Raw genomic sequence first — 27,159 nt, 5'->3', positions numbered from 1 at the left:
CAAGGAGAGATACTCCCACATAGCCCCCTCCCCCCCCCCCAAACCCAAAAAAAATCCCCCTGAAAACGTCTGTACACTTCCCAATAACCATTACTGTATGTAAACACTGGTCAAAGTTTGCAACTTGCAGCCCCTCCCCGGGGACTGTAGGGAAGTAAGTCATCCCAAAGGACATAGTTATTATGGTTTTCGACTATGCGGAACGAAATGGCTATCTCGAAATTTTGATCCGCTGACTTTGGAAAAAAAATTAGCGTGGGAGGGGAACTAGGTGCCCTCCAATTTTTTTGGTCACTTAAAAAGGGCATTGGAACTTTTCAATTCTGTTAGAATGAGCCCTCTTGTGAAATTCTAGGACCACTTGGTCGATACGATGACCCCTTGTGAAAGAAAAAAAAAGAAAAATAAATAAACACACACCCATGATCGGTCTTCTGGCAACAAATATTAAATTCCGCATTTTTGTAGATAGGAGCTTGAAATTTTTGCTCTAGGGTTCGCTGATACGCTGAATGCGATGGTGTGATTTTCGTTAAGATTCTAAGACTTTTAGGGGGTATTTCTCCCTATTTCCCAAAATAAGGCAAATTTTCTCAGGCTCGTAACTTATGATGACAAAGACTAAATTTGATGAAACTTATATATCTAAAATCACCATGAAAATCCGATTCTTTTGATGTATCTTTTAGCATCAAAATTCCGTTTTTAGAGTTTCGTTTACTATTGAGCCGGGTCGCTTACTACAGTTCGTTACCACGTACTGTTTGAAAAAAAAAATGATACAGTAAAACACTTAACCCTCCTTAAGCTTTCCCTTGCTTGAGATAACCCCTTAAACAGAGGAATAAAAATTAAAAAGAGAAGAAAAGAAAATAAAGAGAAAACAATTCTGCATTTGCGCGGGCACCTGGTCACAACCTTTCCTAACAACTAAAGTAAATGTCTAATATGAAGTCTTAATATCCAATAAAACAAGTCTTCCATAAACTTTGGGACCCTGCACAAGGACGACAAAGAACTGAAGAGACATACAGTTTAACCTTTTTTAATAGAGACAAAAAAAATTCGAAAAAATCACATACTTTTAAACACAAAAACGAAGAAAAGCTACGATTGAAGCAGCAATTGTAATAATTGACACCATCAAATCAAGCGTTAAATTTGATTAAGCAGGATCACCTAAATAAACCTAGTCTTCCATCTGTTCTTCATCATCCTGAAAAATAATCAATAAATCAACATGGATTACTAATTTTTTTTCAAAATTTTACACAAATGTTTTGTATAACCTTTCGTCACTGTTGGCAGGTGAGATACACTGACCACAGCTTGGAAGATGTTTTACTTTTGACGCTTTACAACTGCCGATAACCTACTGGCAAGTTTTCCGAGAAAACTGTAAATATACAAGGCTGGCGAATAGCAAAAATCAAAAGCCCAAAATCAATAACAGCATGAAAATAACAATCTTTTAACAAGATACTTTTTGTACCTATATTTTTCACAAATTCTACTCTTTCCAAATTTGTACATTTTCTAAATTAGCACCCACAATTTCGGTAGGGAAGGAGTGAGGAAAAAACCGGTGGTTCATGGTAGTAGAGGAGTGCTCATGCATTTACTGTAGTGAAGTATTATCCGAATTAAAAAAAAAATTGAATTAAAATAGTCACAAAAATAAGTTTTAAAAAAGCAAATTTGCAATTTTGAGCTTCTCTTTTGACCAGCGTAATTTACAATTAAACTTGTGAGACAGCTTTCCGTACCATTTACGATATTTTTTACAGATCTCTGGGGGAGGGATCTTCAGTCCATAAGCCCCTTTTAAGTACACCCCACACTATAAGAACATAATACAAGAAAATAAGGAATCGATTCGAAAAGAAATTGACTCCTGGCCTGACTACAAGTGCATCTTTATACAAAGATCACACTGCCTATCGGTCATATATTAGCCTATATTAATGCAGTAGATACTATTTCTGGTCAAGTGATCCCTATAAGCTTTTAAATCCCAATTTAAATTATATTTAGGAGTTTTAGATTGTGAGTTATGTTTATAGACTTTGTTTGGTATTTCTTCTATTTCGCTACGAACAGCCATTGGTTACAAAAGCGGATTGTTACTGTTTTGGAAGTCCTGTATTAAAACTGTATTGCTTTTGCGTTGTTTTAAGATAACTCAAAACATATGAGTTTATTCTCTTCCGTTTAAGCGAACACAAAACTGTTTGTATTCATTGAATAAAGTTTCCTTTTCGAGTAAGTAGTCAGTTTGAGTCAGGCTTTTAGGCAGACAGAATTTTCTATTTTGTTAGAACTGTGGTAAACCTCTTCACCAGGAACAAAATCATGACTAGCTACTTTAGATTCAATCCTACGTGCACCTTATAAGAGATCAAAATTTTTTAGCTTTTACAACTACTTCAGTTAAAGACCACTGTCATGTTATATATATAATATATATATAAAGAAAAAAATTCTCATTTTAATTGTTTTATTTGACTGCAGTAATCTTCAGTTTGTATTAACCATAATCTTGACGTCATGAGCCATCCTAATATTTAAGAGAATTTTTTCGACAGTTAATCGAAAGCTACATGTTATAAGAACTACAGCTATATAAACTGTAAGAGGCTCATGTACTTCCACCTTCCCCAAAAGTAACATTTTTACGATTTAATCAGTAATTCTATATTTTCAAAACAATTCCCTGTATATTTGTACTTTTATGACCTACACTCCACCTTGTTATGAAATCAAGTAGAAGTTTCTGCACTGTATATAATTACATACATATAACTCTTTAGCTAATATTATGTTTGACTTCAAAATAGTCGATTGAATCACACTTGGCAAGGACACTTGTAAGAACCATTAAAGGCCTTTTTTACAGCCTTAACTCATTTCTAATACTCTTGTGAGCCGAAGGCCAAGGGGAAACCTCAGGGCCCAGCCCCCCCCAACTAGATTCAATTATTTATAATTCATTGACATATCTTTTTCAAATTGTCAAATAAAATTAATTTTTGTTGTTGTTGTCTCCCCTCCCCCTTAAAAACCCAAGTACGTGACTATTGCGAGCAAAGAATATTTGCAACACGATGTGAGAGCTCGTATCTCTTAAATTTAACGACAAATTATTAGCAACCCAAGTGCTCGCAGTAGGTATTTTTCCAGTTTCATCACAAATTTTTTTCGTTAACTACAATAAATTTTCTTCGGAATATATATATATATATATATATATATATATATATATATATATATATATATATATATATATATATATATATATATATATATATATATATATATCGCAGTCAAAGGTAAAAATTTGTTCAGTATTATTTAATAATGAATAAAGAATTCAGCAGCTGAACAGATCGCTTCAAATGTCCTATTGCTACCCGTTTTATCAATGCCAAGGATTAATGTGAGATGATTGATTCAGATGTCTGGCAACTCTGAACAATCGTTTTTCGTAATTTCACAATCATATTTCGCTTATTAAAAATAATCCGTGCTTGTGTGATGCAAGCGCCATCTATTTCATTACGGTTCGCTCGTTTTTTTTTATTTTTTAATTAGTTCGCTTAGTTTTTCTGAGTTGGTCGGACACCCCTTTTTAGAAGTTTGATTTCCAGCATAAACTTTACATTTTTGCATTTCTTAGTCAACAGTTTACAGTGTTGTTGAACTAGCCTAAAGTAACGATGTTAGGCATCTTTCATTGTTGGTTTTATTTTAGTGTCCTCGTTTTTATTGTGAGCTGATATTTTTCTTTACTTCAATCCTTTGTTTTACTGAGGACGGCTATTAGATATATAACCGATATATTCAATAGGTTTTCTTCCACAATCCACTGTCTTTAAGATTTCTTTCTTACATTGTCTTCTTATGTTGGTATTGTTAGACCTAAATTATTATTAGTTTTTGTAATTCTGTTATAAATTATTATATGAATTATTTAATTAAAGAAGAGTTAAAATACGAATTAAAGTCGTAAAATTTATATGACAAGTATGTAAATAACAGATAATAAAAATAACATATATACAGTAATAAAATAAAAATAGTATTTATGCTATATAATGTATGATGTAAAATAATATTTAGTATCTACATAAAAAAAATACAAGTATAAATAATTACTTAAATAATGATAATTTCAATTAGACAACAACTCTTATCTTCCATAGATGTGGCTTTGTTAGAAAAACTGTCGAATTGCCCAATAAGTATTGAAAGTTTTTCTAACTACATTAATTGCTTGAGAAAGCAATTAAATTGCCGTCAAGATAAAAAATTTCCTTGATAAGTGGAAATTGCTTCTGTGGAACTTCTTATGAACCTGCGGTTATTGTAATAAATTAAATAAGTATTAATTAAATTAAATAATTTAATTAGATAAATTAAAAAGTAAACTTACATCAAAACCAAAACAATTATCCCTTTCCTTGGCCAAGTCCACGGCTAATGACATTGGAATTCGTTCAGTTCGAGACGTACCCGCTAGCATGGAATCAAATTCTAAAAGAAAAAGCAAAAAAGGTGTGAGTCACTTGCTAAAATGGTGAGTAAAATGTGATAATTGTTGCACACAAGGATTTAAACATAGATAAACCTGCAAATCTAGGATATTAGGAAGAGGGATACAGTTCAAAACAACCTTGGAAATAGGAGGGGGACCTAATCCCTAATACCAGCTATTAAAATGCAGCACTTTCTAGTTAAAAAATTATAAATAAATAACTTCAAAGAATTTTTAATGGATGGTCTTCTCCCGACCCTCTATTAGCAACAGATTTACAATTAATAGCATTATAGCCAAAACGTATCTCCCAGAAAGAGGTTTTGTTCAACAAACTTACCCGTATGTTCATCTTAACCTTATTATCAGATTAAGAACGTTGCTTTACAATCCCATGAACAATTTTTTTGCTAAATATTATTTTTACTTAATATCAAAACGACAGTAGGGAACAAAAAAGGAAACAAACTGCTAATAAAATTCATCCACATTATCCATTGATTTTCACTCTCCTTTCAATCTCTAGAACTTCATCTTCCTGGCACAGTTTCGGTACACCTACACAGAGCCGTTTCTAGGGTTGGTGGTGCCCGGGGCAAAAGTAACTAGAGCGCCCCCTTACAACTCAAAAATAAGCAAAAAAGGCTGAATCAAAGTGGGCAATGCCCCAGCCAAGGCGAATCTAAAAAGTCATCGCTTCCTCGTACAATATGTAAATTGATGGATCAGAAAAATCGTATCGCTTCCTCCTTCCATATGTAAACTGATCAATGTGAAAAATCATATCGCGTCCTCTCACCATATGTAAACTAATGCATAAGAAAAATCATAGCGCTGCCTCGTACCATAGAATCGATTTTGAATCCTAATTGCATACTTTGTGACACGCAGGCTATAATTCAGAAACTTCTGTGCTAGGCAGCCCAGCTACCACCACCTTATCTTCTCTATGAAGCTAAAAAAAACTCTCATTTTTCATTATATTGCATTCAGACTTTAGTTATCATCAGAAAAAGGCTTAATGTTTCTATCAACCGTTAACAAACCAAATTACGGTAGACTACCAGTCCACCAATAAGGTAGGCAAACAGCGAAGAATTTGGTGATATTTTAGCAAGAATCTTTACTTCTTAGGGTTAAGAAGAAATGAGTTTGATTAAGAAAACTAACTGATGTTTTAACTCTTTCAGGAAACAGGGGGGACAATCCGAATGCTATAGAATATAGCTATAAGTGGCCACTATGTTATAGTAAAAGGTAAAAAGGAAAACATTTCAATAATGGAATATAAATCAACATGCTCGGGTCACCCTCTCCTCTGTGTTTTGATCATTCTTATCCCCCCCCCCCCTTCCAGTACCTACTCTTTAATTACTAATGACTAAAAATTAGTGATTTTAGAGAATGAAGAATTAGTGATTAAGAATTCATGTTTCGAACAGCCAGATCCCACCTGATCCAACTCGATTCAACAGTAAGGCATTAGGGCGCCTCTAAACTAATTTTTGTGCTCCTTTGGTATTTTATACTAATGAGTTTTCTCGTTTCTTTCGGAAAAAAAGACAGACATGGATTAAGGGTTATTTATTCCAAATACGCTAATTTTGTATCCGTTTCGATATGAACTTATGATCGATATCGAATCAATAGTTCTATTCTTAAGCACCACTTACTTTACCAAGTCACTCTGAGAAGTCGATTTAAAAAAGCCTAAAGTCTAGTAACCCCTTGTCCTTCATTTTTTGGCCCTTAGTTACCCCTTACGTGATTAAGTGTTAATTTTCTTTTGGTTTTGTCTGCTTTAAATATTTGTGTTACCACTGTCGTGCTCCTAATTAAGCTAATTTCGTCTTCTTCTTCTGTATCATACTTCACTGTTTCGTTGCTTTATTTGCAAGTGGGTAATAAATGACTACCTTACATTATTATTTAAAATCTAAAAACAAGGCGAGATCTTAGCTTAATTTTCATCAACCAATCATTTTCTTTTCAGCAGCTTCAGGTACCCAAAAATTTGCCTTTATACACCCAATTCTCAGTTACAACTGATCTAAATTAATAGGGAAAACATTTCTAAAACCTACTCAGAGGCCCAAAGTATACATAGATTTATCTTGCCTTAATCTTCAATTTAGGAGTAAAAAAGGGATTAAACCCACGGTTACCATATAATTACACCCGCAAAGAAAAACTTAATTATCAGGCAATCTTTATGTCGTTTTATCTCCAGTGAAGTATATCGTTAGTAATTTAACTATGAAAAAAAAATAATCATACCAGTAATTCCAGACAATGTGGTGTCTTCTGGGTTAACCTCTGTCTCTTCTAAGGTCTCTTCCAAGCCAGTTATTTCAGATTGGGAATCAATAGCTGAACTCGACATAAAACTTTCTCGTTTAATAGCAAAACTGCAGTCTTTTTCAGTTCCATAATCTTCTACTAGTTCTTCTTCTTCTTCGTCCTCTTCTTCTTCACCTTCCTATTATAAATTTACAAACTTTAAACTTACAAATATTTTAACGGAATTCAACGAGTCTAATTTTCTGATTATATATAGGCAGTGTCTCTATTGCCACATAGTGCCTAATTGCGACGAATTCACTTTGTTAATTGGATGGGGAAATATTTACGCTGAAGACAAGAATGCTATCAGTTTTGTCTTTTTTTTCTTAATTCCAAATTTATAACGAATTTTGTAATTTATAACGAATTTTGTGTACACAAATAAGAGAAAGAGTTATCAGAAAATAATTACGAAAAAACTGTAGACACCGAATATTATTTACACTTACATCCAAATGCACTTCAAACAATTAAAAACAAGATTTCCGTTTCCTCCCTCCATCCCCAATGTCCCCGGATCCAATCCAAACTGAAAATAGAGCATCTGAGACATGAGATATTTCTATATATCAAGTTTCATTAAGATCCGAACACCCATTCGTTAGATAAACATACCTCAATTTTCACTATTTCTCCTCCCTCCAGCCCCCTCCCCCCAGATGGTCAAATCGGGAAACAGCTATTATCAAGTCAATTTGTGCGGGTCTCTGACACGCCTACCAATTTTCATCGTCCTAGCACGTCCAGAAGCACCGAACTTTCCAAAGCACTGGAAATCCCCCATCTCCCCAAAAGAGAGCGGATTCAGTCCGGTTAAGTTGATCACGTACCTAGGACATGTGCTTATTCTTCTCACCAAGTTTCATCCCAATCTCTCCACTCGAAGAGTTTTCCAAGATTTCCGGTTTCCCCCTCCAACTTCCCCCAATGTCATCAGATCAGGTCGGGATTTAAAACAAGAGCTCTGAGACACGAGGTCCTTCTAAATATCAAATTTCATTAAGACCCGAACACCCGTTCGTAAGTTACAAATACCTCTTTTTATTTTTCCGAATTAACGGTTCCTCAACAATTCCCCTCCCCCCCAGATGGTCGAATCAAGGAAGCGACTATTTCTCATTTAATCTGGTCGGGTTCCTGATACGCCTGCCAACTTTCATCGTCCTAGCTTATCTGGAAGTACCCGAACTAGCAAAATGGGGACCGACGGACGGACAGAAATTCCGATCGCTATATGGCACTTGGCCGACCGGACAGTACTATAAAAAACACTAATCTGAAACTTGAAATTGGCTAAGACTGAGAATTGAGCCATGTGGTAATCGCCACATATTATACAACTATACAAGGACGGATTATAATGCAATGACCATGTCCTAACGGGAAGGAGGGGTTAAAATGAACTTTCCTTTATGAAGGTCATTGTATGTGTTGCTCACATTGAAAATAGTTATAATCCTTCAAATTATCTTGTAACTGGCTAGGGAAAAGGAAGAATTAAATCAAGTATTCATGAACTTTTTTTTAGGTCAAGGTCAACTAATGTCGATGAATCCAGACCTGTGGACAAAACTCTGAATATTTAGTGTGAAGAAAAGAATAAGACTCTTTCGAGTATCGCACATATCATTATGACTCCGTCTTCGCGCGTGCGCAATGACAAATTTTTATACTGTGATCCCAAGTAGTAACTGAAGCTATTTCTGTGCCGCAAAGGGAAACTTCCCTTTCTGCGGGCTGTGATGTGTCTTATTTCTAAACAAAATGTGATATCTAAGCAAATCGAGCCTAAAATATGGACAATCCATATCATTCGGTAAACAATGTCCTTCTATCACATGTAGCCACTTAAAAAAATCAAGATAAGGAAGAAAACTGAAAAAACTAGAGCTTGAGAAAAAGCAAGGACTCTTAAGACCTAATTTAAAAAAAATTAAAGCTGATACACAAATGAAATATTAAAGTGCAAATAAATATTAAAGAAAACATATCAAACAATTAGATTGAAGAATGACAAAATAATGGAATAGAAAAATGCAGAAGATAGAATAAAACTTACTTGGAGTTCAATAACTTCTAGAACAACATATTGTTGCCCATCCTGACCTTCGACTGCCATTAATTGATCAACCTCTTCAGGTACTTCTACCTATAAAATATAGTACGAGTTTACTTTTTATTTATTAGTTATTTCTCTTGTTTGTTTATTCATATAATATTTTCTGTATTTCAACTTTTTTTTTCCTTAGTAATGGTATTACTGATTTTATTCAGGTGTTTATCCCAAGCCCAACGAGCTATGCCCGGTGTTTTTGATGTTTTCTGTTGTTTGTCGATGTTTTGTCAACGAATATATCTATCTAAACCAACTACCATGGAACCTCAAACTGGTATATATGACACCAATTTTTTACAAGGTGTCAAAACAATAATAGTGTCTACTTTTTAATAATGAATAAATAAAAAAAGCTTGATAAAATAAAAAAAAGGAAATATATGCCTCACTCCTTGGGGGGGGGGGGAGCAAGTGCTGCCAGGAGCTTTGTTTTTAGCGATTTGAAATAGTAATATTTCTCTTTTCCTATTTATATAAAATGTTTCAATGTACTTAAAAACGTGTATACAAGGTATTTAAATATCAAAGAACCCATTATAGAGGTAATGACGGCTTCAGCAGAGTAGAAGATCAAAAGTCATACGGAATTTCCATCCATGTGAACAATAATATCCCTTTCTGTTCCCCCCCCCCAAATTCTATAGAGGCAATATTATTAATAACTTATTCAACAAAACTACTGTTTATCGGAAATTTTGACTAATTTCGAGTAAATTCGAGTATTTACTTGAATTCTGTCCAAAACTTTTAATTATTCCAACATCTTAATTCTCAAGCAGAATAACTTAAAAAACAGAGGATTACCAATCAGTTTTAAAGTATTGATAGACACAATTTAACAGTAAGCTATCAAACATGGATTTGCCTATAGCTCACATCATATCTTGAGTTGGCATGGAATTGATTTGAAAGTCAGTAAGAAATTAAATAAAAAACAACAACAAATCAGTTCATATGAGGTGGGCTACCCCTTCCTCAATTAGTCCCCCCTCATAAAGGGAATAATTTCTGCTCATTTTAAGTTTCAATGTAGCTCCTTACTTAGTTGAACAAATTTTTCTTTGTTTAATCTTAGTATAGGATAGGTCCTACAAGCACATCTGCTTTTGAACGTAAACAGAAAATGGAATTCAAACTGTTTGTCCCTCTTCACACAACATTGAAAGCATGTCCAATGTGGTATAAAGGGGACTTATAGGAAGCTTGATATCCAAATTCATGTTAATTCATACTTATTTATAATGGAAAGTGTTAATGTGGTGAAGGATCAGAAACATATACCGTTTTAAGGGTATTTGCTTCTGAATGATAAAAGGCAGAATTGGATACTTAGTGCACGAATTCTTGTACGCCCCTCTTGACAACGTGGTGACACAGGGACTTATTAATTAATTATAATGTAGAGTGTTAATGTAGTGTGGAAACTACAAGAATATCTGCTTCTGAGTGATAAAAAAGCAGAATAGGAATGCTGGTGTCCAAATAACTGCAAGTCCCTCTGACACGACGTTGAAAGTTTATTTACTATAAAATAGAATTCAAACTATATTATCCCCATCTGTACACTATACAGACAGAAGATAAAAAAAAAGGCAACACGAGGATTTAATACTAAATTATGTTGGAAAAGGTCAAAGTAGAGTAGGGTCCACAAGGATATCTTCTTTTGACTGACAAGACCCAGAATAGAAAGCTTGGTATCCAAATTCTTGTATGTCCCTATTGACACAACGTTGAAAGTTAGTTCAACGTGATAACACGGGGACTTACAAATTTGAGTATGAAAAAAAAAGTCAAAAAAATGGAATTCAAACTATTTTATCCCCTTTTAGGCACAAAGTAGAAAGAAGGTACAAAATGGCAACATAGGGATTTAATACTTAATTATGATGAAAACGTCAATGTAGGATCCAAAAGGATATCTGCTTCTGAATGACAAGAACCAGAATAGGAAGCTTGGTATCCAAGTTCTTGTATGTCCCTCTTGACACAACGTTGAAAGTTAGTTCAACGTGGTAACACGGAGACTTACAACTTTGAGTGCAAAAAAAAAAAAACATAGATAAAAAAAATGGAATTCAAACTAATTTATCCCCATCTGAACACAATACTGACAGAAGGTACAAATGACAACACAGGGACTTATTACTTAATTATGACGGAAATCGTCAATTTAGTGTAGGATCCACAAGGATATCTGCTTCTGAATGAAAAGAACCAGAATACAAAGCTTGGTATCCAAATTCTTGTATGTCCCTCTTGACACAACGCTGAAAGTTAGTTCAACGTGGTAACACGGGGACTTACAACTTTGAGTGCAAAAAAAATTTGATAAAAAAATGGAATTCAAACTATTTTATCCCCATCTGGACACAATACTGACAGAAGGTACAAAATGGTAAAACAGAGATTTATTACTTAATTATGATGGAAATCGTCAATTTAATGTAGAATCCACAAGGATAACTGCTTCTGAATGAAAAGAACCAGAATACAAAGCTTGGTATCCAAATTCTTGTATATCCCTCTTGACACAACGTTGAAAGTTATTTCAACGTGGTAACACGGGGACTTACAACTTTGAGTGTAAAAAAAAACTTGATAAAAAAAATGGAATTCAAACTATTTTATCCCCATCTGGACACAATACTGACAGAAGGTACGAAATGGCAACACAGAGATTTATTACTTAATTATGATGGAAAACGTCAATGTAGGACTCAAAAGGATATCTACTTCTGAATTACAAGAACCAGAATAGGAAGCTTGGTATCCAAATTCTTGTATGTCGCTCTTGACACAACGTTGAAAATTAGTTCAACGTGGTAACACGGGGACTACTAATTTTGAGTATGAAAAAAAAAATAGATAAGAAAATGAAATTCAAACTATTTTATCCTCTTTTAGACACAAAGTAGAAAGAAGGTACAAAATGGCAACACGGGGATTTAACACTTAATTGTGATGGAAAACGTCAACGTAGTTTAGGATCCACAAGGATATTTGCTTCTGAATGAAACGAACCAGAATAGAAAGCTTGGTATTCAAAATCTTGTATGTCCCTCTTGAGACAACGTTGAAAGTTAGTCAACGTGGTAACACGGAGACTTACAACTTTGAGTGCAAAAAAAAAAAAAAACTTGCTAAAAAATGGAATTCAAACTATTTTATCCCCATCTGGACACAATACTGACAGAAGGTACAAAATGGTAAAACAGAGATTTATTACTAAATTATGATGAAAATCTTCAATTTAGTGTAGGATCCACAAGGATATCTGCTTCTGAATGAAAAGAACCAGAATACAAAGCTTGATATCCAAATTCTTGTATATCTCTCTTGACACAACGTTGAAAGTTATTTCAACGTGGTAAAACGGGGACTTACAACTTTGAGCGTAAAAAAAAAACTTGATAAAAAAAATGGAATTCAAACTATTTTATCCCAATGTGGACACAATATTGACAGAAGGTACGAAATGGCAACACAGAGATTTATTACTTAATTATGATGGAAAACGTCAATATAGGATTCAAAAGGATATCTGCTTCTGAATGAAAAGAACCAGAATAGGAAGCTTGGTATCCAAATTCTTGTATGTCCCTCTTGACACAACGTTGAAAGTTAGTTCAACGTGGTAACACGGGGACTCCTAATTTTGAGTATGAAAAAAAATAGATAAGAAAATGAAATTCAAACTATTTTATCCTCTTTTAGACACAAAGTAGAAAGAAGTTATAAAATGGCAACACGGGGATTTAACACTTAATTATGATGGAAAACGTCAACGTAGTTTAGGATCCACAAGGATATTTGCTTCTGAATGAAAAGAACCAGAATAGAAAGCTTGGTATTCAAAATCTTGTATGTCCCTCTTGAGACAACGTTGAGAGTTAGTCAACGTGGTAACACGGAGACTTACAACTTTGAGTGCAAAAAAAAAAAAAATTGATGAAAAAATGGAATTCAAACTATTTTATCCCCATCTGGACACAATACTGACAGAAGGTACAAAATGGTAAAACAGAGATTTATTACTTAATTATGATGGAAATCGTCAATTTAATGTGCGATCCACAAGGAGAACTGCTTCTGAATGAAAAGAACCAGAATACAAAGCTTGGTAACCAAATTCTTGTATCTCCCTCTTGACACAACGTTGAAAGCTATTTCAACGTGGTAACACGGGGACTTACAACTTTGAGTGTAAAAAAAACTTGATAAAAAAAATGGAATTCAAACGATTTTATCCCCATCTGGACACAATACTGACAGAAGGTACGAAATGGCAACACAGAGATTTATTACTTAATTATGATGGAAATCTTCAATTTAGTGTAGGATCCAAAAGGATATCTGCTTCTGAATGACAAGAACCAGAATAGGAAGCTTGGTATCCAAATTCTTGTATGTCCCTCTTGACACAACGTTGAAAGTTAGTTCAACGGGGTAACATGGGGACTCATAATTTTGAGTATGAAAAAAAATAGACAAGAAAATGAAATTCAAACTATTTTATCCTCTTTTAGACACAAAGTAGAAAGAAGGTACAAAATGGCTACACGGGGATTTAACACTTAATTATGATGGAAAACGTCAACGTAGTTTAGGATCCACAAGGATATTTGCTTCTGAATGAAAAGAACCAGAACAGAAAGCTTGGCATTCAAAATCTTGTATGTCCCTCTTGAGACAACGTTGAAAGTTAGTCAACGTGGTAACACGGAGACTTACAACTTTGAGTGCAAAAAAAAAAAAACTGCTAAAAAATGGAATTCAAACTATTTTATCCCCATCTGGACACAATACTGACAGAAGGTACAAAATGGGAACACAGAGATTTATTACTTAATTATGATGGAAAACGTCAATTTAGTGTAGGATCCGCAAGGATATTTGGTTCAGAATGACAAAAACCGAATAAAAAGCTTCTAATGCAAATTCCTGTGTGTGCCTCATGAAACAATATTTAAAGAAAGTCTAACATGGTACAACCTGAACCCGCAGCTCTTCGTACAGGTTAGAATTTGAATACAAAGCTCTTAGTACAGGTTAGAATTTGAATACAAACAATTTAATGTCCCTCTTGATAAAACGCTGAAAGTAAATTCAACGTGATGGCACCACGAGGACGTACAATGCTTAAAGTGCGTTTTGATACAAGATAGGAATTTGACATCCACAATGTTTTTGTCCTCTTGATGTAACTCCAAAAACGAATGTCAACCTGACAACACAGAGACTTGACACTTTTAATGTGATTAAAATGCAGCATAGGACCTGTAAGCCTATTTTCTTTTAAATAATAAACTATCAAGCAGTTCATGGTAACGAACAGTAAGTAAGGAGTGACCCGGTTCAATAGTTACCAAAACTCTAAAAACGGAATTTTGATACAAATAGATATATCCAAAGAATCAGGGCTTTATGCAGGTTTCCAATATATAAGTTTCAATAAGTTTCAATCTTACTCATCAAAGGTTAAGAGCCTAAGAAAATTCGCCAGATTTTTGAAAATCCTAAAAGTCATAGAATTAAAGAAAATCATACCACCAGATTCAGGCATCAGATAACCCTACTGTAGAAGTTCAAGCGTTTATCTGAAAAAATGTGAAATTTTGCATTTTCTGCCAGAAGAAAGATTACGGATGCGGGTTTATTTGTTTGTTCTTCCCAGGGGTGGTTGTATCGACCCAATGAGCCTAGAATATCGCGAGAACGCTCAATCGAACAAAAATTAAAAATTCTAGTGCCCTTTTCAAGTGACCGACGAAAAATGAGGGCTACTAGGCCTCCTCCCACGCCCCTTTTCTTCAAAATCGTCCGATCAAAATTGTGAGATAGCATTTTTGTTCAGCATAGTTGAAAGACTGAAAAACTATGCCTTTGGGGATATCATGACCCTCCCACAGCTCCTGGGGATAGATCTTTAAATTACAAAATTTGCCTATTGTTTACGTCTAGAATTTGCAATTGGGAAGTATGCAGACATTTTTGGGGCTGGGAGGGATGTTCTACTGGTGGGGTTCTTCTCGGAGATGATATTCCATAGGGAGGGAAGTTTTCAGGGGGTGAATTTTTCAGGGGAAATTTTGCACAGGAGGAATTTGTCAGAATTACTATACGAAATTCTTCTAATGTCTTGCTTTCTCTTTTCCGTCTCAATTTTACGCGTGGAGATATTAAGGGTAATTGTCCGGGGTGTTTTCAGCAGGATTGAATTGCTTAAAGAACAAATCCTTGGGGAAGAGGAATTTTTCCATGGAAGAGTAACCAGATTTCCTGGCACTATTTAAAAAACGATCAGAAATTAAATTTAAAGAAAAAAGAAAAATGTTTTAACTGAAAGTAAGGAGCAACACTAAAACTTAAACGAACAGAAATTATTACGAATATGAGAGGGTTACTCCTCCTCAACACCTCACTCTTTACTATTAAGTTTAAATTCTGTCCCAACCTTTTAAGAACGACTCCTGAAATACTAAGTTCGTTTGATTAGAATAATAAGAGGTTTTTTTTTAAGTACTAAAAATCATTTTTTTAAAGTACTAAAAATTACAACAAAAATTCATTGCACTAGAGTAGAATCGGAAAATATTTGAAAGGCAGGAAGAGGTCTGTTCAATACCGTGCAATTTTGGCAAAATGCCGAAATTTAGTTAACGACTTTTATTTAGCAAGAACAGTTTTTAGAGGTTTCCTGGGGGGGGGGATGGTTTCTTTGAAGCATACTACTTCACTTTTACTATATTGGTTTTTAAAATTAGAACATTAATGTTATGTAAAGAAAAAATACATTTGATTCACTTTACAACATAGATTTTAGTTTCTAAAGTTAATAAAGGTACAGATTTGATGTTTACGATTAACCATTCGCCCCCCACCATAATTTCTTTTTAATTTTCATAATTTTCTCAGTGGAGTATTGTATTTTCATCATATTTTGGTATATTCCATTATGATTTACTTAACATCATGTAGTTAATAAATTTACTCGTACAAGCGCCTTTGGCGAAAAACACAAATCAAGGACTGTATCTGCAATAGAGATTTTTAGCTCAGCGAGTTTAACCCCTATATTATTAAAGGAAAATTGTCCTTTCGTATTGTAGACAATCACCGTCTCGTTAGTTGAGGATTGTCCATTTTCTATATCTAAAATTATCCTAAACCAAAAAATTATATTTGGTTCAGTTCAATTTACTCTTATTTACAACCAGAAAAGACACTAGACTAAACTACCAATAGACGCCCCAAGAAGGGTACAAAGAGTACTCGAGGCTGGGTGAGTACGCACAACAAACTTTCTAACTATTAATTAACTCAAAAACAAAACAAAAAGATATGAAAAAGATGTCCAATCTTTCGTCACCTTATAATAATGATTATAATGGGAAAAAATGTATAATAATAAACTAATTATGAGCCTCGACCTAATAAATACTTTTGAGCTTAATTTTCGTCCGGCTCGGTGCCGAGCCGGACGAATGCTCTTCGGAATGGATTTCTGCACACTAGGCCCCAAAAATTTGGAACCAAACCATAATTGAAATACATAGTAGTAAAGAGGAGATAAATCAGTACAAACCTTAAAAGTCTTTGGTTGACCTTGAATGGATAGGGTATCGTTTTGTCCCTGATGGCCCTCTATGTGCCGCAATAGATTTCCTCTGTGGCGGAATGACTTCATACAAACTGGGCATTGGTGGTCTTTCGCGGCTGGCACTGGTGGTGTATAATTAGGATCATGGTACAAATTGATATGCCGCCTAAAAAAGATGTAAACACTAATCTTAGGCCAGAAAAGGCAAAAATTCATTTTGAGCAAACTAAGAAACAGTTATGAAGAAACCCTGTATGAAACTGACATTTAGTGTCGTATTTCAGCTGACATTCATGGAGTAGAATTAGGTTCATAACATAAACACTTTAGTGCATCATCACAAATCCAAAGCGACTAGGACGCCCTGACAAGGTATCGACCTGATGTAAACTACCTGCGAAAAGGCCCTAGGTGTAATTCTGAGCTTGGATCTCAAACCAGAAAAGCATATAGGCCTGGTTGTGCGTAAAGCATCAAATACTCACTGGCTACTCACTCACTCCCTACGATACCTTGACATTCACTGTCATCTGGTCTCCATATCTTAAAAAGGATATTGACGGAATAGAACGAGTCCAGAAACGTTTTGTAAAGGACTTCAAAGATTCAGAAACCTTCCGTATGACTCCATAAACTTGAGACAAGAAGAACGATCTTGGACTTAAAAACCCTTTTCCAGTTAGTTCACGAGAACTTTGGGAACGTAAAAGACAAGCTTGTTCAAATAACTACCCAAAGCAACACAAGATCGCACAGTCTGCAATTGGAGCCTGTGAAGATGAAGATTGCAAGATCTAATTCTTACCATCATTCGTTCATACCCCGGGTCATCAGGATCTGGAACAAACTGCCATTCCCAGTCGAAAAGATGAAATCACTGGAAGCCTTCTCCAATAGCCTAAACATAAACATACCATATCTCGAGACTTTCAACATAGGACGACTTTAAATGGCAATCGTGCCGTAGTCGATCCGCTCTTCGTCCTGCCATAACATTTTTCTTTTAATAAGGTGTCAGTTATGTGAAATTATTGTATTGAGAGGTGTGAGGAATAAATTATTATCATTATTATTATTATTATTATTATTATTGTGGCACCTATAGATAAATGCAAATCTTAGTATGAAACTAAAAAATGTATAAACTTTGTACAAACTAAAAATTTACCAAGAAAAAAAAATTGAGGTTATACAGATTATATTTTGCACTGATGACATATTAGAACCTCCACTTGCCCATACAATTATGGTGATAAACCACATAAAATAAATCTAAACACTAGTGCTGGGCTAGAAAAGGAAACAATACAGTTTTTGAAAACAAAGAAATATATATCAATACTACTTGAAAATGAAAAAGACGAGTATACAGCTAATATTTGAGACTGACGTCATATTTCAGCTGTGTAATGCATTGTGTAAAATTAAGTTTACGGTATAAACTAATATAGCACCAATAAAGTAGATGCAAACCCTAGTGCGGAACTAAGAAAGGTACAAACAAATTTTGAGAAAACCAGGGAAAATGTGCAAGGGAAAATTAAAATTGAGGTTATGTTACTAATATTTTACATTGGTGGCATATTGCAGCTGTCACTTATGCCATACAATTATGGTGGTATAGCGCCTTAAAAAATGTAAACACTTGTGTTGATACTCAATGACCACATCATCAAGCTGCGACCTGCTCTTTAATTGAAGAATTTTTCAGCCATTTTCAAAACAACCTCGAGCCTATTGGCGGATTTCAGAAGTTTGGCAGAAGATGGGATAGCTTCTGGCTCCGGTTCGCTGAAGAGCTGGCGCGAAATCACGACACATGGGAATTAATCATACGAAATATCCTGGATGCCCGGTGAGGCGTTCACCTTAGGTCTCGTAACAAGTGCAAGTGAATAAGGAGCTCAACAAAATGTTGGAGCAACGTACAGAGCAAGTTGGACATAACAAGTTTTTAAATAAAAATGTATGCTCTGAGTACTCGCAAAGGTCCAGTGTGTCTCACTAATGGTAAGAACTCCTGTGCATTTGCATTAGACCTGATCACCCGTTCGTAAGTTACAAATACCTCATTTTTTTTAATTTTTCTTAATTACTCCCCCCCCCACCTCCACCAAAGAGAGCGGATTCGGTCCAGTTATTTCTGTCACATATCTTGGACTCGTGCTTATTCTACCCACCAAGTTTCATCCTGATCTCTCCGCTTTAACCGTTTTCCAAGATTTCCAGTCCCCCCTCCCAATGACACTGGATCCGGTCGGGGTTCAAACTAAGAGCTCCGAGTTACAAAGTCCTTCTGAATATGAAATTTAATTAAGATCCGATCACTCCTTGGTAAGTTAAAAATACCTCATTTTTTCAATTTCTTAGAATTAACCCTCCCCCCAGCTCCATTCCGGTTATATCAATCATGTATCTAGGACTTGTGCTTCTTTTTCCAACCAAGTTTAGTCCCGATCCCTCCACTCTAAAGGTTTTCCAAGATTTTAGGTTCCCCCCAACTCCCCTCAATGTCACCGGATCCAGTCGGGATTTATAATAAGATCTCTGAGACATGATATCCTTCCAAACATCAAATTTCATTAAGATCCGATCACTCCTTCGTAAGTTAAAAATACCTCATTTTTTCTAATTTTTCAGAATTAACCCTCCTCCCCCCAACTCCCCCAAAGAAAACGGACACATTCCGGTTATGTCAATCACGTATCTAGGACTTGTGCTTATTCTTCTTATTATTTTTACCACCAAGTTTCATCCAAATCCCTCCACTCTATGCGTTTTCAAAGATTTTAGTTCCCCCCCCCCCTATTCCCCGCAATGTCACTGGATCCAGTCGGGATTCAAAATAAGAGCTCTGAGATACAATATCCTTCCAAATATCAAATTTCATTAAGATCCGATCACTCCTTCGTAAGTTAAAAATACCTCATTTTTACTAATTTTTCAGAAACAGCCCTCCTTCCTCCCAACTCCCCCAAAGAGAGCGGATCCGTTCCGGTTATGTCAATGAACTATCTAGAACTTGTTATTATTTTTCCCACCAAGTTTCATCCCAATCCCTCCACTGGCAATTACAACTATTTATTCAAGCTTTAGTGTAAAGAGCATGGCATTGAAGAGGGGGCAAACCCCCTCATTTACGTAATAAAAATATACAAATATAGAAGTTTGTTACGTAAGTTAATTCGTAAGGTACGTATGTTTATTACTAACAAAAACGTTCGTACAAAAAATAAAAAATCTAGTTGCATTTTTAAGTAACAAGAAATTGGAAGGGGCAACTGGACCTCCTCCTCCACCCCTTTTTTATAAAAATCGACCGATCATAAGTATGAGAAAGCTGTTTAATAAAAAAAATTAATGTGCAAATTTCTTTTTAATTATTCATGTGCGGTGAGCCAAAATCAAAACATGCATTAATTCAAAAATTGTTTCAGTCTGATATTTAATCTAAGTAGCCAAAAATTTGAATGCTTTTTAGCTTTTCATCACCTTTGCCAGTCGACTTTTGATTTTATGATGATTGCTGGTCAAAGATTATGTTATCTAATATGCAGAATAATTGTGCCTAATACATTTTACATGCAGACCCACTATTCTTTACTCCCCCCCCTCTCCCTTATGTGCAAATCTATAGCCCAAATTTGTTTCTAAAGTAACAAAGAAACTAACGAAAATCTGGTTTGTTCTCAAGTTTTACACAGCACAAACTTGAGTGAGTGGCTCATAATACATAAGTACCAAAATTCCTTCCCCCTATGGAAATTAAAAAAGCAAAAATCAAATAAAATTCTTGAATTTGGAAAGCCTTTTATTTCATGGGGTATTTTTCTTGGGGGTGTATATTTTCCAGGGTTGCTCTGGGGGGTATTTTCTGTTGGTGAGGGGGAGGAGGGTAATTTCCATGGAGGATACTGGCAATCATATATACTAGCTTATTGGAAGGGGGGTAAAGATTGGGTAAAATTCAGTAAAATGGGTGCAAACAGTATTACTGGCTTTGATCTAAAGTGAATATACCACTCAATGCCCTTTTTTATGCTGTTTACAAATATAATAATCGCTTCTACCACATGTTCAGATTTAAGCACTTTTTGACCTCTTAAAAATGACCTATATATGCAGTCATTACAAATCTGTAATAGTTTAGAAACAAATTTGGGCTATATATTTGCACATCAGAGGCGTGGGGGTAAAGCTGAGCATATATTAAATATGTAAACTAACCATTGCTATTTTTTTTATGTGTTTTTGCTGTTGCACTGGTGATTTCTCTTCTCATTAAAATATGATGTGCACAAACACATAAAAAAAAAATAATAATACAGCAATGGTTAGTTTACGCATTTAATATATGCTATGCTTTACCCCCACCCCCCTGATGTGCAAATATATAGCCCAAATTTGTTTCTAAACTATTACAGATTTGTAATGACCCCATATATAGGTCATTTTTAAGAGGTCAAGAGGTAAAAAAGTGCTTAAATCTGAACTTATGGTAGTTCAGTATTTCAGTCTTCATTCAGTCTTTGACCTATATGGATGAAAACCAGTTTATATTGGTTGGTTAACTTACAGAGGATTATTGTTTGGATATTTATTTCATTGCGCAACTATTGAAATTGTGTACAATGCTATATAGTGCTGTGAACAATTTGCTTTTGATAATTGGATAATTAAAATCGTGTACGCAACTATTTAAGTTGTGTAACGTGCTGTTAACAATTTGCTTTGAATAATTGGATTTTGGATAATTAAAATTGTGTACGCAACTTCTGAATACATATCTTGTGAGTATTACTACCTGATTTGCTATTGCTTTTACTGACAACTATTGTGGCCCCGCCCACGAATTTTGATGAAATTTGATCATTTCACCGGATGATGCCAGGTGAAAGACTTGTCTTGAATCCCGTGTTGAATTTCATTTCACGGGCTAGAAATGCAGGTTGTTCAGCTGATAATATTGTAAAAATAGCTTGCGATTTTTTCAAAGGAGATATGTTAATTGAAGCAAAGAAGATTTTGTGGGCTGACGCCTCTATTACTAGGGTAACTGAGCGCCCCAAAGTGACTGATAATGTAAGTGATATGGTTCGAGCCTTTGATCTTTGTGATGAGAAAAAGATCAGCCTACCTCAGTATCTGATTTTCGAGCCAGATCAGGTCCCATGTGTGCCAGGGGAGACAACAGCTACGTTAACTCGAAAGGTTAATGAACTCTACATGGAATTTAAAAGCTTCGCTGAGCACCATAAATCAAGGTCAGTCGTGCAAACTATTCCTGATATGAAACCTCCCCCATCCGCAAAACCGTCCTATTCAGTTATTGTGAAAAATCCACCAAAAAACTTGAATAATCCTGAAGCTCGAAAAGATTTCCTGGATAAAGCTTGTGGGGGTGTCAGTTCAAGCATAGTTGTTTTGAGGCCTAGGAGGGATGCATGGCAAGTAGTTCTGTCGGACAAGGGTGCCGCCAATACTTTGGCAGATGCATTAAGCAAAGTAGACCAATCCATGAATGCTAAAGTGAAGAGTCCTGCCTTTTTCGGTATAGTACGCCGAGTGCCTGACGGAACATCTAAAAGTGACCTATGTGATCTCGCTAATAACTGTATAGAAGTTGTTCAGTTAGGAAGTACGAGGTCTTTTCGATTAAAGTTTGAGTCACGTGACCACCTAAACTATGCCACTGAGAATCCCCTTGTTATTGGTTACGAGCGTCTACCTATAACTGAGTACAAGTTTTTGCCTACCCAGTGCTACAAATGCCAGTGCTACGGCCATACTGCGAATAACTGTAAAGCTTCCCCGAGATGCTCTAAATGTGCTGGTGACCACCAGAACTCCAAAGAAAACCCGTGTCAACTTGTCATGAAATGTGCTCTCTGTGGCTCCTCCGACCACCCCTGTTATTCGTATAAATGTCCAGAAGCACAGAAACTACTGCTTAAGAAATGAACAGTCAAACAAACACAAGTACAAGTACTTTACAAGATTTTACGTTTCTTAATAATTTGTCACTGTGCAATAATGTTGTTTTTAATTATTACGATGACCAAACTAATCTGTCCACCAACACCTTAGCTAGCCCCGATAGCCCTTTAAACCAAATTAACTGTAAATATCTCGACACTTTTGATTTTGTGAAAAATGTGAAACCTAAGCTAATGGAAGAGACCAAACTTAATGTAATTTGCTTTAATATCAGAAGCATACGGGATAAGTGGGCTAATTTTAAAGATTTAATTTTAACAAATGGTTACTGCCCTTTCGACGTAATTGGAATAACGGAGACGTGGCTTTCAGAAATTGATGATACTAATGAATTTTCCCTCACTGGCTTTCAAGCTATTCATATTGAAAGAAAATTAACCAAGTCCTCTGGCGGCATTTCTCTTTACATCCGATCAAGTCTAAAATTCACCAGACTATTCGATTGTGAATTCTTGTTCTCGCAACCTATAAATAATAGATGCATTTATTCAATAATCGTCGACATAAGTGTAGACGAGAATTCTTTTATTTTTTCGTTATTTTATAAACCACCCTCATTTCCGACACCTTTCTTTTGTAATCAGTTTGATGATTTTTCTAGTTTTATTAATTTACCACAAAAGAAGGCAATAGTTTTTGGGGACTTCAATTGTAATTTATTAAATGTTAGCAATAACAATGATAGTGATACCTTCTTTGAAACATTTACCTCAAGTGGTCTTCTTCCCACAATCCTTTTTCCTACTAGAGTTGATCCCATGAGGTCTACCGCTACTTTAATTGATAACATTTTTGTATCCACTTCCCTGGGAAACCACCTGTCCTCCAAAATAATATTTTCTGACCTGTCAGATCACTTTCCAATCTATCTTTCCTTACCCTCCCTATCAGCTACTCAACCCCGTAGAACTAATACCCCTACGTCTAATAGAATATATAATACTGTGAATATGAACCGGTTCACGGATTGTTTGAAATCCTTCGACTGGTCCAAGACTTTGGATTGTCAGGATGTTAATTCAGCCACAAGTAGTTTCACACAGGGATTGAGTGATCTTATTAGTTCAACCTTTCCAGTTCGTAAATCAAACCGAAAAACTACCCATATACGCCCCTGGATGTCAAATAGCCTGATAATCTCTTCATACCGAAAAAATGACCTATATAAGTTAGCTTGCAAAACCAGTAGCGTTATTGACCTGACTAATTATAAAAAATACAAAAACATATATACCAAACTCATCCGGGAAGCAAAGAAAAATTATTATTATTCAAAAATCTCTCACGGCAAAGGGAACTTGCAAAAAATTTGGTCTACAATAAATGAAATCCTTTCAAAAAAAAGGAATTCAAGATCTGTTCCTATTAATCTTAGGGACATCAGTGGCAGATTAATTGACCCAATTTTAGTACCGGATGCTTTTAATAATTATTTCACTAATATTCCAAATGCTAACTCCTGTTCCTTCTCACAGTCAGTACACCCTAGCAAGAATCCCAGATCCATGTTTTTCTCTCCAACTGATCGCAAAGAGGTGCTTCAAGTTATCGTATCTCTCTCTAATAGTAGTACACCTGACTTCTTTGGCATAAGTAATAAGCTTCTTAGGACCGTATCTTCCTATATTTGTGAACCCATTGTGCACATAGCAAACCTGTCTATGACCAATAGAGTCTTCCCAGAAATATTTAAATCAGCAATTGTTATCCCGATTCATAAAAAAGGCGATCCGTCTGAGATAAGCAATTATCGTCCAATCTCACTTCTCCCAGTTATATCTAAGGTGCTCGAGAGAATTATATTCCGACGTCTTTCTCCCTTTGTATTTGGGAATCAGTCATCAGATTCGTTGATTTCTCCTCATCAATATGGCTTCCGTGCCAAATTTTCAACTGCTCATGCACTAATAGACGCCACACAGTTTATACGTTCCCAACTTGACCTTAAAAATACTGTATTGGGCTTATTTCTGGATTTTTCAAAGGCCTTTGACATGGTTGATCACAATGTTTTATTAAGTAAACTCAATAACCTAGGGATTTGCGGAGTTCCTTTCTCATGGTTCGGCTCTTATCTCTCTGGTAGAGTACAGAGTGTGAGACTGGGCGGGGTGACTTCACATCCCCTACCTGTCCGGAGGGGCGTCCCACAGGGCTCTGTTCTTGGTCCAATACTTTTTCTCCTTTATATTAATGATTTGATTACGGACCTGGGCCCATCAGTGCACCCAGTACTTTTTGCTGACGATAGCAACTTTTTCATCACCGGTCCTAATTTACCATCCGTCGTCACCTCTACTCAAACCCTTCTGAATAGAGTACAGGAGTGGTGTCTCGTTAACTGCATGACCATTAACAGCAAGAAAAGTCAGGTGGTATTATTTCAAACCCCTTACAAAAAAAATGAAGTTCAGCCAGCACTTGGCCTAAAATATTCTACCAATCTCCTCCCGCAGGTCGAAGTTGCCAAGTTTCTTGGTGTCCACATAGACTCCTGCCTATCATTTGCAACACATGTGTCCTATGTTAGAGCCATAAATTTGCGTCAGGTAAGTATAATTAATTGTGTGAATTATTTTCTTCCTCTCGATATCCTTGTCACCCTTTATTATTCTTTTATTTACCCATATATCTCATACTGCGGATCTGTATGGGGCAATACTTATCCTTCAGTTACCAATAAATTAAAATCTGCTCAAAACCGTGCCGTCAAAGCAGTTTTTTGGTTGCCACGACTATATCCCACCAAGGACTTGTACTCCAATTTTGGTATTATCCCTTTTGAACAAATCATCAAAAAGTTAAATCTATCCCTTGCATATTCCGCTTACCATAAAAATCTTCCTCCCCACTTATTAACTTATTTTAATAGTAATAATTCTGAAGGCCACTGTCTCCGTTCATTCAACCGTTCCTTCATTGTCCCCAGGTGTATCTCTAGTTCCGCACAGCGATCCCCAATTTATAAATCTATAATTCAATGGAATGTAATACCCTCCAGTGTCGAGCTATCCACAAGTTTTCGGACGCTATATAATAATGTACTAAAATCTTGATATTATATTTCTTTAAATGTTTGTTCAATTTGCTTTAATTACCCTTGTTTTCTCTTTTTTTTTTTCTTCTCTCTCTTTTTCATGTACAATTTTTTGTTGTTTTGGTCCTTAACAAGTTTGCTTCTAGGATCTTTATTATTATTGTTGTTATGTGTTTTCTTTTTGAATAAATTGATTGATTGATTGATTGAAAGCAATTATTATATTTGTAAACAGCATTAAAAAAGGTATCAAGCAGTATATTCACTTTATATGAAAGCCCGTAATACTGTTTGCACCAATTTTACCTAAAATTCTAGTTAATTGACTTCTTGCTATCTCAGAAAGGGTTTAGGTTAGGAAAATGAAACTTTCAGGGATGAATCTACAGACTAAAGTATGTCCCAGGAAGGTATTTGAAGCAACTACCTCTACTCCTTCTCCCTCTAGAGGGCCCTGACTTTTGATGACCTTTAAAAATATGTGTGTTATAAAAGTGAAACCTTGCAAAATAAATCTTCTGCTTAATTCAAGTAAAACAAAATTGTTTTCAGCTTCATAACTTTGCTCAATTCCATTTTATAAGTTTTTAAAGATATGCAAATACAATTCCTAAATTTAAAAAAAAAGCATTGATATGGCTCAAAATTCTACTCAAATAACAGGAATTGCATTTTCAGAACTAAAGGCAGAGAAAAAGCAACTTGTAACTGAAAATTAAGGTAAAACTTGTTTTGTCATAATTTCAATAGGTATAGACCAGTCATGTATGCAAATTTCAGGGCCCTCTAGAGGGAGAAGGAGAAGGTCAGTACTTTAAAATACCTTCCCATGATATACTTTAGCCTGTAGACCCATCCCTGAAAGTTTCATTTTCCTAACCTATACCCTTTCTGAGATAGGAAGAAGTCAATTAACTAGAATTTTACCAAAAATTCTTTCTGATGTAAATGAACTTTGTAGCCTATCTGGATATTGAACTAAAGTCAGTGAAAAATAAACTGATGACTGAAAATTAAAGTAATACTTTTAATTTGTCAAAATTTCAATTAGGTTTATACCTGTCAAGAAGGCAAATTTTCAAAACATAGAAATAAGAAAAAAGTATCCACGAGGTGGCACCTCTCCCTGATCCTCTCAAGGGTGCCCATGCAAAGAAGCTTGGCAATACCTTCCCAGAGTATGCTTTCAGCCCTGGATTCATTTCAGAAATTTTTGCTTTCCTAACCTAACCCCATTCCAAGATAGCAATACGAAGCTAAACTAGAACTTTACCTAAGCCTTTTTTAAACATTTATGGAGTTGAAAACCTGTGAATTTGATTAAGTAGCCTAGTTTATCCAAGAGAATAGGCTAGCCCAGTGATCCACAAGCAATGACCTATCCTAGGACAACAAAATTCGGTATACAGAAATCTTTTAAACCATATTTTCATTGAATTTTCAAGATATCTATTAAGTATCTGTTTACACTGTTTAACTAGGGTTTTAATGACACATTTGGTCACATCTTTGCTTTTTGAATAGACATG

General features: G+C 35.3%; 1 protein-coding gene across 2 annotated transcripts; it reads right to left on the bottom strand.

Moving 5' to 3' along the window:
• Window positions 1–1,029: 1,029 nt before the first annotated feature.
• On the bottom strand, window positions 1,030–27,159 carry LOC136033945 (uncharacterized). Of its 2 annotated transcripts, none has more exons than XM_065714967.1 (6): window positions 27,099–27,159; window positions 16,582–16,762; window positions 8,937–9,026; window positions 6,812–7,013; window positions 4,433–4,533; window positions 1,030–1,216 (listed from the first exon to the last, which is right to left on the bottom strand). In XM_065714967.1, exons 2-6 carry the CDS (start codon window positions 16,681–16,683, stop codon window positions 1,190–1,192), a joined length of 522 nt encoding a protein of 173 aa, XP_065571039.1. In that variant the 5' UTR covers window positions 16,684–16,762; window positions 27,099–27,159; the 3' UTR covers window positions 1,030–1,189. The 2 variants fall into 2 exon arrangements, with proteins under 2 accessions (XP_065571039.1, XP_065571038.1); XM_065714966.1 differs by lacking the exon at window positions 27,099–27,159 and adding an exon at window positions 27,038–27,078.

The sequence above is a fragment of the Artemia franciscana genome, chromosome 12 (assembly GCF_032884065.1).
Source record: "Artemia franciscana chromosome 12, ASM3288406v1, whole genome shotgun sequence".
Classification (NCBI taxonomy): Eukaryota; Metazoa; Arthropoda; class Branchiopoda; order Anostraca; family Artemiidae; genus Artemia; species Artemia franciscana.
This window is presented reverse-complemented; position numbering and strand designations above follow the sequence as displayed.

What these genes read in the sequence shown, in the direction of transcription:
- LOC136033945 (XM_065714966.1), bottom strand. Translation starts at nt 27,063, where the DNA reads ATGAAAATATGGTTTAAAAGATTTCT. An exon ending in ATATGGTTTAAAAGATTTCT is followed by an intron (nt 16,763 to 27,037) that starts GTATACCGAATT and finishes CATCTTTTTTAG; the next exon opens with GCGGCATATCAATTTGTACC. An exon ending in ATAATTGTTTTGGTTTTGAT is followed by an intron (nt 1,217 to 4,432) that starts GTAAGTTTACTT and finishes ATTATTTTTCAG; the next exon opens with GATGATGAAGAACAGATGGA.